This window comes from Poecilia mexicana, unplaced genomic scaffold, assembly GCF_051168715.1.
Source record: "Poecilia mexicana isolate PSO_F unplaced genomic scaffold, ASM5116871v1 scaffold_6, whole genome shotgun sequence".
Lineage (NCBI taxonomy): Eukaryota > Metazoa > Chordata > Actinopteri > Cyprinodontiformes > Poeciliidae > Poecilia > Poecilia mexicana.
The window spans coordinates 20,935,138-20,948,366 of NW_028263375.1; the positions used below are offsets into that span (position 1 = coordinate 20,935,138).

The 13,229-nt window shown below is 36.8% G+C and overlaps 1 protein-coding gene across 1 annotated transcript; it reads left to right on the plus strand.

The window, feature by feature from the left end:
- The first annotated feature begins 80 nt into the window (after positions 1–80).
- Positions 81–13,029, plus strand: pnp6 (purine nucleoside phosphorylase 6). The gene is made up of 6 exons (XM_015000718.2): positions 81–245; positions 5,093–5,262; positions 6,605–6,708; positions 9,696–9,871; positions 9,952–10,142; positions 10,578–13,029. The coding sequence occupies exons 1-6, from the start codon at positions 217–219 to the stop codon at positions 10,772–10,774; spliced, it is 867 nt and encodes a 288-aa protein (XP_014856204.2). The 5' UTR covers positions 81–216; the 3' UTR covers positions 10,775–13,029.
- The last annotated feature ends 200 nt before the right edge of the window (positions 13,030–13,229 follow it).

Consider the following 13,229-nt stretch of genomic DNA (forward strand, 5'->3'; position numbering starts at 1 on the left):
CCTGGTGGAAAATAGGATTTTCCTCAAAGGGACCCGTGAGCTGACTATGCCCCTCCTCTTCATCATATGTGCACCGACGTCAGCGCGTAGCATGATCTCCGGTGTTTCGTCCGCAGGCTCCGTCTCCAACCGGTTTGATCACCGTGAACTCAACACCGACAGAGCACGGGCTTTAGCAGCATAAACACTGGCCTTATCAGCAGATTACCATCGGACATGGAAGCAGCCTCCTCCAGTCAGTGCAGGTAGGACGGGAAACGGTTGGATGCTGGCACTGAAACGAGCCACATACTTATGTAGCCCGTGAGAGATGCGTGTTATTAGCATATTACAGTATGTCGACGTCGTACATTTGAAGGAAGTGATTTAAGAGCTGTTTACAGAAGCCAGCCTGTGTTGTCGTGACAGTTTATTCTAAGGATTTACAACAGCCAATCAGATATTTTCTCTGCCTATGACGTAAGCACGTTGGGTTAAGGTGGTATATTCCAACAGAATACAGACCAGAAAATCCTCAATTTTCTTTTGACACAAAGTGCATTATCGCAACTTTATTTCCGGCTCAGCTGAGCACAAAGCATATGCAGTAAAACGTGTTTCAAATTCAGAAACTGGTTAAACTCGTTTGCGTGTTCAGATTACAAGAAACAATAGGCTTGTTGTCAGTAAGGCCTCCGTGAGTGCAGAAGCCCCACAGCACCACGGACAGCTCCGACCGAGCCCCCGCAGAAACTGGCTTCCCGTTCCTTAAGATGTCATTTAGCTTACTGGGAGATAAGCTTCGCATCTCATTTAAAAATGAATGAACGTAGTACGAATGTAAATCAAAACAAAAGGGCCAGTGATTGTAATTTAAAGCGTTTGGTTTTTAGTTACTATTCAATATAGTAAAAAATATTAACAGATGATGCAGCTATTTTTAAAAGTAATATGAATCAAAATAGAATATGGCCTCTGTAGATCTCCATACTTTCTTAAAACTTTCTGTGGACTTCACTGATTCACAAGAAGGAGTCCTGTTCCTTGTCATTTTGAGAGAATGTCCCTATTATTTTTGCTTTTATTTGCTTCTTTAAGCCACTTTACTTTGACCCATGATGACTCATCCAAGTATATATCAGCTAGATGTCTGCCTACACTCTTCATCTACATAACTGTTATATTATTTGGGGCCTTCATGCCTTTATTTAAACCCCCTTTTATGGTGGAAGTATTTTTGCAACAAACAAAAGTTTGATGCACAAGTTTGAATATATTTTTGATTTTTTCGAATCCACGCAGGACCAAAGTTATACATTCTGGCTCAAATATATGTATACTCTACTACTAATGTCTTAGTGTATGTTCCCTTGAATATTACAACTCAGCCATTTATCTTTTGTCTTTTTCAAGCTTGCCATTGTGTAAGGAAATGAGATGGGTATTAAAATCTGTGCACAGTTTTTTTAACCGCTCTTTGGGAAGAGCGGTTAAAAGTTTATTGAGTTTTGCAAAGCAATCACACTTTGCTGGTAGAGTAAAGCTCCATGTTTCATGAAAATAGCAGTTTGCAAACAGATTATTTTTTTCATGGAGTGATAACACCCTTCTTCATTTTTATTATTCTTGCTTAAAATGATGGTTTTATAAACTGGCTACATATTACACAATCTGCTGCTGATGCTTCAATTCTTTAGTTTGTGGGTTTATAAATCACTCATTTTAAAAGCGACTCTCTCTTTAAGTGACCTGCAGTCTACCAATGAATGACAGCAGAAGTTAAGTTGTCACTTGTCTGTCAGCTGTCTCTGTGGTGTTTGTTTGCCAAAGTGGCATTCTACCTTGCAGATTGAAAACTCAGAAGAATAAAAATGTGCAAGTCCTTTTTTTTATAAAGTGAGGCAAGATGCAAAGCACAAAACCTAATCATCTCAGTCTGAATATATCAGTGATTCTTGAGAATAGGGACAAAATGGGTTTTAATTTTCCCATATTTTTTTTTTATTATTTCTCAACCTTATGTATGCAAATATGACAAATAATGTTTAGAAAATATGAAGATGCTAAGGTACAGGCTCCCAGTTGCGAATTTTTTTTAAAAAATTACATTTTTAATCGACCTGACCCAGAACTTTGTCATCACCATCTGACAAAAATAAATCTAAAATGATTTTTAAAATACCCCATTAGTGATATTTTTACTCAATTTACAGACAAATGCTTCTCAAGAAATAAAATAAATATTATTTAAAACAAAAAACAAGAAAAAGTCCATCTGATGGAGTTGACAGTGCATGACGGAGTTGACACAGAACTGAAGGTGGTGACAAACTAGTGAGTAAAATGAAAAACTTGGTACATGTGAAGTAATGCAATTCATGTAAAATACATTAAAATGAATTAGTTGCACAATTAAGTGAGATTTGACAACAATTTCACTGAAAGAGTCAGAAAAACTCTGACGGAGTTGACATCTGACGGAGTTGACGAAATGCCAAACTACCTCAATTTATATGATGTTATTCTGAAGGAGGCCATATTGTAGCTCGTCAGGTCCATTAAATCTTTACAGTTTACCAAAATTAAGCTTTTATTTCGCAAAATTTCATCAAAGTTTTGTAAATTGTCAGTTATGGAGTTGACACATCATGGTTGTGACAAACAACTTAGGAATAAAACAGAAGAAAAAACTAAAGAATAACTTAAGCTAACCGGAGCTAACTAGCCCTCCTAGCAAAGGAAGAGAAAAGACAACGTCATGGGGTCCTCAGAAGTTCTGGTGCCCCCCAATAATGCCTGATTTTTTTACATTCTTTTCATTTCTGACGGTGTTGACAAAAACTAAGGACAAATTTTAACGGAGTTGGAAAATATCTAAAAATTATTTTTAATTCAATTTATCGATACTTTTATAATTATTTATATGACTACTTATACTTAATTGTCATAATATATAATTTCAGTATTTCTTTAATTGTTTTAAACTATAAGAATGTGTTGAGTTCTGCTCCTGGACAAGGGCTTTTACAGGCATCATCCACCGACTACAATGTTTAAAATAAAAAAATATTCAGCAAAAAAAAGAAAAATATACATTGTTGTGCTCACATGACCCAGGTTAGTTTAGTTAGATATTTGAAAAAAATATATTTTGTGTATATTTTATTCAAATTTCATGCTTTATCCATAGGACCTGTTTTGTCCCTATTCTCAAGAATCACTGATATGCATGTGAACTGCTTAAATGTTTGCAAGAATGGATGAAAAATCACTACTGAGACAGAAAACCCATACCTGATCATTTGTTTTAAAGCTGGTTTGGAGTTAGAATTAAAAAAAGAGAGAACAAGGGCAAAACCTGGAAAGACAAAGCTCCCAGGGCTACTCAGATGTAGCAGTCATCCTAGATGGCAGCTCCAAATTAGGCTCAAAGTCATCAGGCTCGCTTCCTGAAAACACTGCAGCCTGAAGTCTCACTTCGTCTTAATAACAAAGGTTCGGGTACAGAGGGAACATTAACAAGGTGATCGCTTCACGCAGATTCATGATTAGAATTACACACCGTTTCTGACTTTGTTTAATGTAGCACCTTGGGGCATTTCAAATCCAATCAACATCTGGGAAGAATGATTTGTCTGGCAGAAAGCAGAAAAACCCCAAGACTGTTACATAAGTGTATTAGTTAAACTTACTTGTACTCCGAGTTCTATGATAATCACTTGAACCGGGCCTGTATGAGTTTTTTCTTACTTTGAGATCTTTTTTTTTTTCACTCTCTGCAGGTTTAATAGTTCTTTTTGTGGTCCAAGTCAGTCCAGAGGAACTTATTTTTATCCTTATTTGGGGTGTGTTTCTTTTCATGAGAGTCTGAGTCAGCATAGTGTTTTTATTTTTCAATTTATCTACTGTAGCTGATTATTTCTTCATTCAATACACTGCATGTTCATTTTACGGAAGTCTCTCTTTCTCTATACTGTGTACCTCCACAGTTGCTGTAATCTGCTAAATAATCCCACCAGCATTCTCAGAACCTTTGTACTCATAGCATTCAGAGTTGAAAAGCACACACATTCCTATTAATGTAAAAAAATAAAAATAAAAAAATTATGCTTTGCACAATTAATGCAATTAATGTGACACATATCATGAACAACTTTACTGTGTTTTTGCACCTTTTTGATTCAGTTTCAGGATCCAGTCTTCTCTGCTGGTGGTCTATGAGCATCCTACTATATATTGCAAAAAAAAATAAAACCACTATATATTTCACTATGGCAATCTTTTGTTGATACACAGTGATGCGTTTGTGTTGGGCATTTGAAATACTGATCGAAATCTTCCAGTTTGGTTTAAACACCTTCCTCAATAAGGAGGAAGGCAAGGCTAATGAACGCCTTGCCTTGTTCATTAGAAGAACACAAGCGATTCCTGTCACTTGCAGAACACCACCAGTTGTTTGCTGGAAACCTCCTTTCTGTCCGTCAGTGTTGCTACCAGTCTATTGCCTGACCAGTTTCCGTTGTGTCTTTTCATCCACTGTGAAAAGATGCTCATTGGGCTGTCGCTGTCGACCATTTTGGTGTGAAATGTTTTGTACTCCAAACTAGGACTGATACCTGTGTATAATGAGATCCTTTTAAATATTTATCAGTTCTCTGCAAACTATGGGGTTGGCTAAAGAATGTAAATGAGCAAATCTCAGTGAAATCGTGCAATGGGAGCTGAACTGTACTTTGGGATTAGTAAATTAACTGTGTTTGATTTTAGAAAGACTCAATGTATAATTTAAATTAGAAGGTGCTTACACAAAGTCTCACTTTTAGGGTGTGCACACTTATGCAACCAAGTAATTATACCCTTTTTATTATTCATATTTTGATACTGACAGATTTGTATGTTTTCTGTTGAATTGCACAGAATGTGTCAAAATAAGGAAGAGAACTGTATGAAATGATCATTGTCTTGGTCTCATCTAAAAAAAAAACTGGTGTTTTAATGGGGTCTGTACATCTTTTAGACCAACAGCAAAGGCTCCTTATTAATATTTATAGTGTTGAATTTTTCACCAATCAGTGTCTAACACAATTATTCAGAGATGTGTTTGCATTTTCAGTTACAGCTTTGAAGAGTACCAAGATACTGCGAAGTGGCTAAAGTCGCAAACAAAGAATCGTCCTAAAGTGGCCATCATCTGTGGTTCAGGCCTGGGCGGTCTGGCCGAGATGCTAGATGATAAGAATGTATTCCCATACAAAGATATTCCACGTTTCCCCACCAGCACTGGTAAGATGCTTATTTTCTTATAGATTGATTTATTATGGAATATGACCATGATCTGTTAGTTCCCATTCTTTACGTTCCAACAACATTTTTCTTTTGCATGTTCCACACTGCCGAACTGAAAAAGGAAAGCAAGCTTTCAGTGTGATGGCTCCTTCAGCCTGGAATCAGCTTCAGTCTGAAATCAAGATGTCAGAATTGATTTCACTGAATTTATTTCGAGCGATTCTTAAAAACAGGCAACGAGAATCTTTTAAACAGTGTCACTGTTTTTAAATTGTTTTATTCTGTTTTATAATTGTGTATATGTATTAATCAATTTTGTTTTGTAACCAGGTTGCTATGTACTGCAGACTTCTGCCCAGGTCCCCCTTGAAAATGAGATCTAGATCTCAATGGGGTTTACCTGGTTAAATAAAGGAATAAAAAAAAAATAAAGGAATAAGATAATTATAGCTGCTTTATAAAATTCCTCAACTAAATTGTAAGGTGAAATATAGGTTGGATGTTAAGGTCTTAAAGCACCAACTATGTTTTTATGTCATTTCCACCAGCCTTTCTAATATCCAATTATTTATTTCATAGTATGCATGGATCAATCAACTTTTGAAAGTCACCTTGCTACAGTTTTAAAAATAACGACCAAAACCATGATGCTCTATCACCGCTATGCTCAACAGATGGGATGAAGGTCTTCCTTCATTTTTCTTTATGCAAATTAAAAGGCTGTTTTTTTTTTAGTTTAAGAAATGGTTTAACCTTAACTAGATCTTAAAATTAAAAAATATTTCCATAGGCAAAAGTGGGTTCACTCATCTAGATATCAGTGTTTTCATGTAGCTCAAATTAATGAGGGAAGCTATCCATTGGTGAGAAGTTACGCTGGGTCACTCTTGAATTTTAGTGTGTATGACATTTCTTGGACAACAGCTCACAGTTAGGGGAGCAATAGTCTTAAATTTCCAATATTTTTACACAGTGTGTTTGTGGATTTATAACTGGAGAAGCATCTAATATCTCTGACATAACGCACTCCTGAAAAATACTTTAAACTTATTAGGTACTTCAAATAAATTGGCCATCGATACATACCTGATTCCAACTGTCTGGAGCCCAGCACCTCAGTCTAATAAATTAGTTCAAGATCATTGCCTCCCATTAATTAGAGTAAACATTTACCTTTTTGGTCTCAGTGGTCTAACTCAGTTTACTTGTTGGAGAATTGACAAAGGTTTTCTACAAAAAACAGGGTCTATATTTCAGGCTTAGACAAACTTCCAAATCTTTTCATGAAAAACCAGCAGTGCTTCCTTGCAGCAGTTCATTATGTCCATGTGTTGTGCAGTGGTGGGTCATGAAGGCCAGCTGGTGTTTGGAAAGCTGAACGGACATGAGTGTGTCTGCATGCAGGGTCGATTCCACTTCTACGAGGGCTACAATATCCACACGGTAAACTTCAAAATGTGTTGAGACGCTGTGCTTTTGTCTTTGTGCAATGTGTGTCCTAGCCTCTTGCACCGTTGGCTACCTGCTCTTCAAATGAATGGTGCTTCTGAGAACAAGGTTTCTTTGAGTGAGACTGTGTTTTGTGTTTGTTTTTTTTATTGATTTTTTTTTGTTTCTGCCAGTATTTCTAAATGGCTTCCTTTAATAATAATAATAATAATAATAATAATAATAATAACAAAAGAGATTTTCTGCATTTAATTTGTTTTTCACATACTCTAAATGTGTCTATTTTATTTTCATTTAGGCATTGGTTGTTGAATTTTTCCCATTAGGGATTTAGTTTGTGCATAAGTTGTTTATTATTTATTACTGACTGGTACTTATCTACATTTTAGGGTATTTTAATAATTATTATTATAATAAATATATTTATGACCCCTCACAATAACCACTAGGTTAACCATAGTGTATTACAGTGGATAAACTATAATATATAAACAGGATAAAAGAGACAGTAGAATAAAGTAAAAAGATAATGAAAACAATTATTAGGATACTAATTGTGGAGTAAAGAAGAATACAAGAACAGACAGCAGTGCAGCAAAGCATAGTTTTAATTTAGTGAAAACAAACAGCAGGAGAACTAATTACAGGTAAATGGATGCAGGTGGGGGAGGAGCAGGTAAGGACAAATGAGGAACTAATCAACAGCTGCGACGGGGAGCAGACCAGTAGGTGAGGTGAATAAACAAGCAGAAACAAAGGGAAAAGAAAACCTGAACCACAAATAGAAATAAATATTAATACAAAGAAATAAATCCAAAGAACAAACAGCAACAAATACTAAACTAACACAATTAATTAACTAAACTGGCAAGATATAAGGAAAAAACAATAAATGATAAAAGAGAAAATAACTGAAACACTAGAGGATCATAACACTTATTTCTTTGCTGTTTGTTATTCTCAAATGCACATTGGCCTCTTCTTCCTTTTCAGACCTTGCTGATGCAAATGATATACTATCCAGGGTGACTGATGTCAAGCTGGCAGTTTAATCTCTGACTTTGTCAATCACATTGCGGCAAACATTCACAGGCTCTGCAGTTGATCTTTAAACTCTGTCCTTCACTTATTCTGGAAATTGTACTGTTCCTCTTTATACTTTTTAAGTGAAGCTGAACTCCTTCTTATGGAAATTCTGGAATAATCCAAGAGAAATCTCTATTTTTACCTTTAAACGTTAGATCACATCCTTAGTTTGTGACGTATGTTTACATGTTTTGGTTTTCCAACGTGGCAAAACACAGGCAGTTGTTGTGGCTACATTTCTGGCTGAGAATCTTCTAGCTGCGTTGACGAATCAGTTGAAAAGTGTGCATTGTGTGTCAGAATGTCAGTGCAAGACTGGCCTTTGGACCCGTGGCTACTGGGTTTACTTTACCACCAGTTTTCATGTGCCATCTCCTCATAAAATAGCCCATATAACTTGATAGTATCATAAAACTCTGGTTCATGAATACTGTACCAGCAGGACAGATGTATTATAGGCCTCCTGTACAGCACATTAAGCTATATATAATATCCATCCAGATGAAGAATGCATAGTAGTGAAGGATTGCAAATTTATTGTGTTCCGTGAGATTTTCAGAAAAGGAATCCTTTCCCATTTTAAAAGGCTGGGAGGTGAGCCACATCAATTCAGGTTGCTCCCTGTCTTACTCAGCAGTTTGTGATTTCTGTTGTTTGACCAGTTGTCTTAAATAAAATACCCTATTGAAATCAAAGTGACATCTATCCACCTATCTACATGCTATACCCACTTGTCCTGGCAGAGTCTCCACTGTCTTTGGGCAAAAGGCAGGACACATTCTGAACAGATCGCCAGTCCATCACAGGACAAAACAGAAACACACAGGAAGCCAGAGTACCAGCAGAGAACTCGTGCGTGCACAGGGAGAATTCTTGCAGAACTAACTTGCTTTAAATTCAGTATTGCTCATTTTCCTTTAACATTTTTTTCAAGGTAACACTTTTGTTCAAGTGGCTCTAGAAGCACTGACTGTATCCTCAGTCCTCGCCTTATGACTCTTAAGGAGCTGACTGAGCCAGGTGCTTCTGCACCCTTTTCAACCTTCATTTTTTCCTTTCCCTCAACGTTCCATTAATATGCTTGACACAACACTCTGTGAACACACAGCTTCTTGATCAAAGACCTTCTGGATTATCCCCCTTGTTGAGGGTGCCATGTTCGTATTTCTGAAGAACCTAGCTACGTCTTGTTTTTCGCTAGCTCTGAACCCTAATTATCAAAATTAACATAAACAGATTTCTCAAATATATAACTGTTTGTAATTAATCTATTTTTGAGACTTAGTTTTAAAATTTTATTACAGATATAAATTAACTTTTCAATTATTTAGTTTAATTCTCCTGCATGTCTACTTGTAGTATTAAAACCTCCAGGCAAACATTAAAAAAAAAAAAAAATTTTAACACGTTATTGAGATTAGTTTATTTTGTTGCTACACACACCCGCACACACACATCCTGTGGTTCTACACCTCCTATCCTGTGTGGGCTGCAGGTTCTTAACAAAGACCGCATTTATAATATGCAAAACTCCAACAGAATATGGCACTGTTCTAAAGTGACAGTATTGACCTTATCAAGATCTAAGGGCTCGTAGAAAATATTTCTGCTTAAACTAACAACACGCCTTCATTGAAAATGCAATATGTTAGAAAATAGAAAAAGGTAATGCTCAATCACACCTGTCATGAAGGGGAGGAGCTGTCATTTATAGGCCATCAGCTGCTCTGTAAAGGTCAGCAGTTGCTGAAATGTGCAGGAACCTACATTAATAAAATGTTTGCTCAGGGTATGAAACATTAACTTCTCATGTGATTTGTCCTCAGCATGCTTCCTTTTTCTGATGTCACATAGTAGACAATAAAGCATGAATTGCAGATCATGTTTGTTTGCAGGTGACATACCCAGTGAGAGTCTTCTTCCTGCTTGGTGTGGAAATTCTGATTGTGACAAATGCTGCGGGCGGTCTCAATGGTAGTTACAGTGTGGGAGACATCATGCTAATCAAGGATCACATCAACATGCCTGGCTTTGCTGGTCAGAATCCTCTGTGTGGACACAATGAACCAAGGTAGAGCAGAAATGCATATTGCAATCTGATATTGTGCCTAGTACACTGAAGCGTGACATATTCATTTACTGTTCCTGCAGGTTTGGAGAGCGTTTCCCTTGCATGTCTGATGCGTATGACAGAGAGCTGAGGGCCCTGGCCAAGGAAACAGCGGAGGAGCATGGCTGTGGGAGCTTCTTCCAGGAAGGCGTTTACTGCATGCTGGCCGGTCCAACGTACGAGACAGTTGCGGAATGCAGAGCTCTGCAGAAGCTCGGGGCTGACGCTGTGGGTGGGTACAGCTGTAGCTCCCTCCGAGAGATATCTGCTTTGGAGGTTTATTTAAGTTAATTGCAGACTTTAAGACAAATATGAATACTTTGTTTTTATAAAGACAGACAGTGCACACAAGAGATATTCAAACTGCATGTAAATGTGGTCAGCACTTTGACTCTGTGGAACAGGAAGTACCAGCAAACAAAGCAGGATTACCAGAATGCAAATGAGCAAGTGGCTTGTAGGTCTGTAACAGCGGGACAGGAAAGCCTAATTATTTCAGTTTTAGCCAGATTAACTTTGTTGAGAAGATTTCAAGCCAAAATAGTGGTAAAATGTACAATCTACAACCCTTGCTTCAGTCTCGGCGCATCTAATAAGTGTCTGCGTAGTTAGTTTGAAATGCTACTATTTGCATCTCTTTCAATAGCAGCATGTGCTTCCTGTCCAGGTATGAGCACCGTTCCTGAGGTGGTGGTGGCTCGTCACTGCGGACTGCGTGTTTTGGGTCTGTCCCTTATCACCAACAAGGTTGTGATAGATTATGACAGCAGTGAAAAAGCAAACCATGAGGAGGTGCTGAAGACAACCGAGCATCGGGCCACGGACCTTCAGAGGCTTGTCAGTCAGCTTATCTCTAAGCTCTAACGTCTTCCCATCAGAGATCTGCTGTAACAACAAAAAACACTATAGTTTCTTAGCTTTGATCAAAAGGTGCAAATGGGAAATCTTCAAAAATACAAATACACATTATGGGCCTGCATGATGATCTTTAACGTTTCAAAGGTTGCAAGCATATAAAGAAGTTTTTATATATATGCATAATCTATTTGCTTGCTAATGGCACTGCTAATCCAAGTAGGGTTTAAGATTTAAGACACAAAGTTTGTACAAGGCTAAAATCATTGAGAAAGAGGCCCTTTCTATCAAATGTTGTTACTTTAACAACAAATAGCATGATTTTCTTTTTATGTGTACCAAGCAAGAACTGACCCACGATTAGCTCTAGAACAAGTTTGTTCAGAAAACCAAAGAAAAGTGAAGAAAATTATTTTTAAAAAGTTTCAGTCTGTTGTTTTGGAAAACTGCAGTACCTACCGAGACATTCTGGAACAGCCTTTCACCTTATTTTTATCTTTAATTTGATGCCTGTGGAACATAAAATAAGTCAGAATTGAAGGAGAGTCAGAATTGAAAATGCCTGTTTTGCACAACTAAAATTATGTTTTTTTCCAATAACAATTACCTGAGCATCTTTTTGTCACTTGTAAAGTCCATGGGACCAGATTGAAATGACAATCTATTAACTTAAAATATACATCTTTTATGACCTGTTTAGCTTTTGCACATTAATAGACATCCTCTGCAGCTTCTCATCTCAGGTTTTACTGTTACATCTTTTATACACTGTCTAAAATCATCTACATCAAGCTACACTTGTATATCTGGTGGTACGGCTCTGTAACACTGATCATGTGTGTCATCAGAGAAACGTCTGGAAACGGAAAGAAATTTAGGGGGAAGCTGAATTTAGTTTTTTAGGAAGTTCATTCTTTGGTGATGGTGAAAACATTTTAAATTACCAGACAGAAACTGCACATGCAAGAACAACAACAGGAACACAGTGATCTTGTCTCCACTATCATAGTATTTCTGTTCTGACATCCGTACTGCAGGACTACTGTGTCGTTCCTCCTGGGATGCCTTAAATGATCAAGCATCTAAATTCTTTGACATATTTGATGGCTAAACTTGTGTATTAGATTGAGTGTATTGGTTGTAATAAAAATAAGACTTTAAGCACGCTTTATAGATCTTGTTAGCCTGTACAGAGAATAAATTTACAAGTCGTCTTACAAGTTTGGAGATAATTTTAGATCATATTTTGTAGCCATCGGTGGATTTTTGCTAAAATAGAGCTAAAGAAAGCAGTGCGTTAGCACCAAATTAGAATAGTGAATCTACACTAGCTGCTATTTTCAGGAGTGAAGGGTGATTATTTGTTGTTAACAATGCACAAAAGCACTTATTTTTGCTCTAAATCAGTGTAAATCGTACAGAGTAATTTATTGATGAATGCATTTATAATGAAAATATATAGCTATATATATATAGATATATCTATATATATATATATATAGATATATCTATATATATATATAGATATATATATATATATATATCTATATATATATATATAGATATATAGATATATATTCTTCTTTAGAATTGAATTATGAGCTGAATCAGTTTTAGAAAGTGGGAAGGCTTCTTGTTAGTGATCTTATAATAATCTTCAATAACTCACTGACATGAAAAGCTATACTCTCGATCACTACAACTTACTTACTTATATGGAGGTACAGCTGCTGGGGTCCAATTTGCTCACGAAGCAAAGACAACACTGTAATAACAGGAAGGAAGTGTAGTACCCCGACCTGCAGTTTTCAATTTGCTCTGTACTGCCTTGGAAACTCTTGCCAACTTTCCTCGACTATCTCATTCATTAGAGCTGAAAAGGGCAAAAAAATACAGGATCAGCAGTCAACCTCTTAAACCACTTGGATCAGGCAGAACACCAGGATGCTAATGGAAATCTTAAAGGGGAATTACACTCAAAAGGAAACAAGTTGCTCTTTTTCCATGATCTTTTGTCGGGGATAAGTGTGAACACAAATCAGAAAGTTGCTATTTTCTGCAAATAAATATGTATGACTCATCTGTTTTAGTCTTATGTTCATTTTACTCTTGTTAATTGTACTAGAACTGCTTTGGGTGTTTCTAACTCTGCTGACAGTGTCTAGCACTCAGGTTTAAAACCAGTTCACTTACACTTTAATGTGCACATTGACAATGTTCTTGAAAAATGTTGCTGCTTTCAAATAAAAAACTAGTAAAAATTATGGAACACATCTGAACACTGGTGTTTTCTGAAATGGATGTTGGCTTTTTGTTTGTGTTTGACAATATGTGTGAGTGAGAAGTACGAAACTAGAGCTCACGAGAAAGAAGAGTTTCTGCTCCTACGTCTAACAATGAGGATCAGTTAGGAGGGAGATGAGGACAAACCAACGCTCACCTCACTCTCCATCTGTCACAGACG

Coding starts and splice junctions, on each gene's coding strand:
- pnp6 (XM_015000718.2), top strand. CDS start 217: ATGGAAGCAGCCTCCTCCAGTCAGTGCAG. Junction 5,263..6,604: donor ACGTTTCCCCACCAGCACTG/GTAAGATGCTTA, acceptor TGTGTTGTGCAG/TGGTGGGTCATGAAGGCCAG. Junction 10,143..10,577: donor GCTCGGGGCTGACGCTGTGG/GTGGGTACAGCT, acceptor CTTCCTGTCCAG/GTATGAGCACCGTTCCTGAG.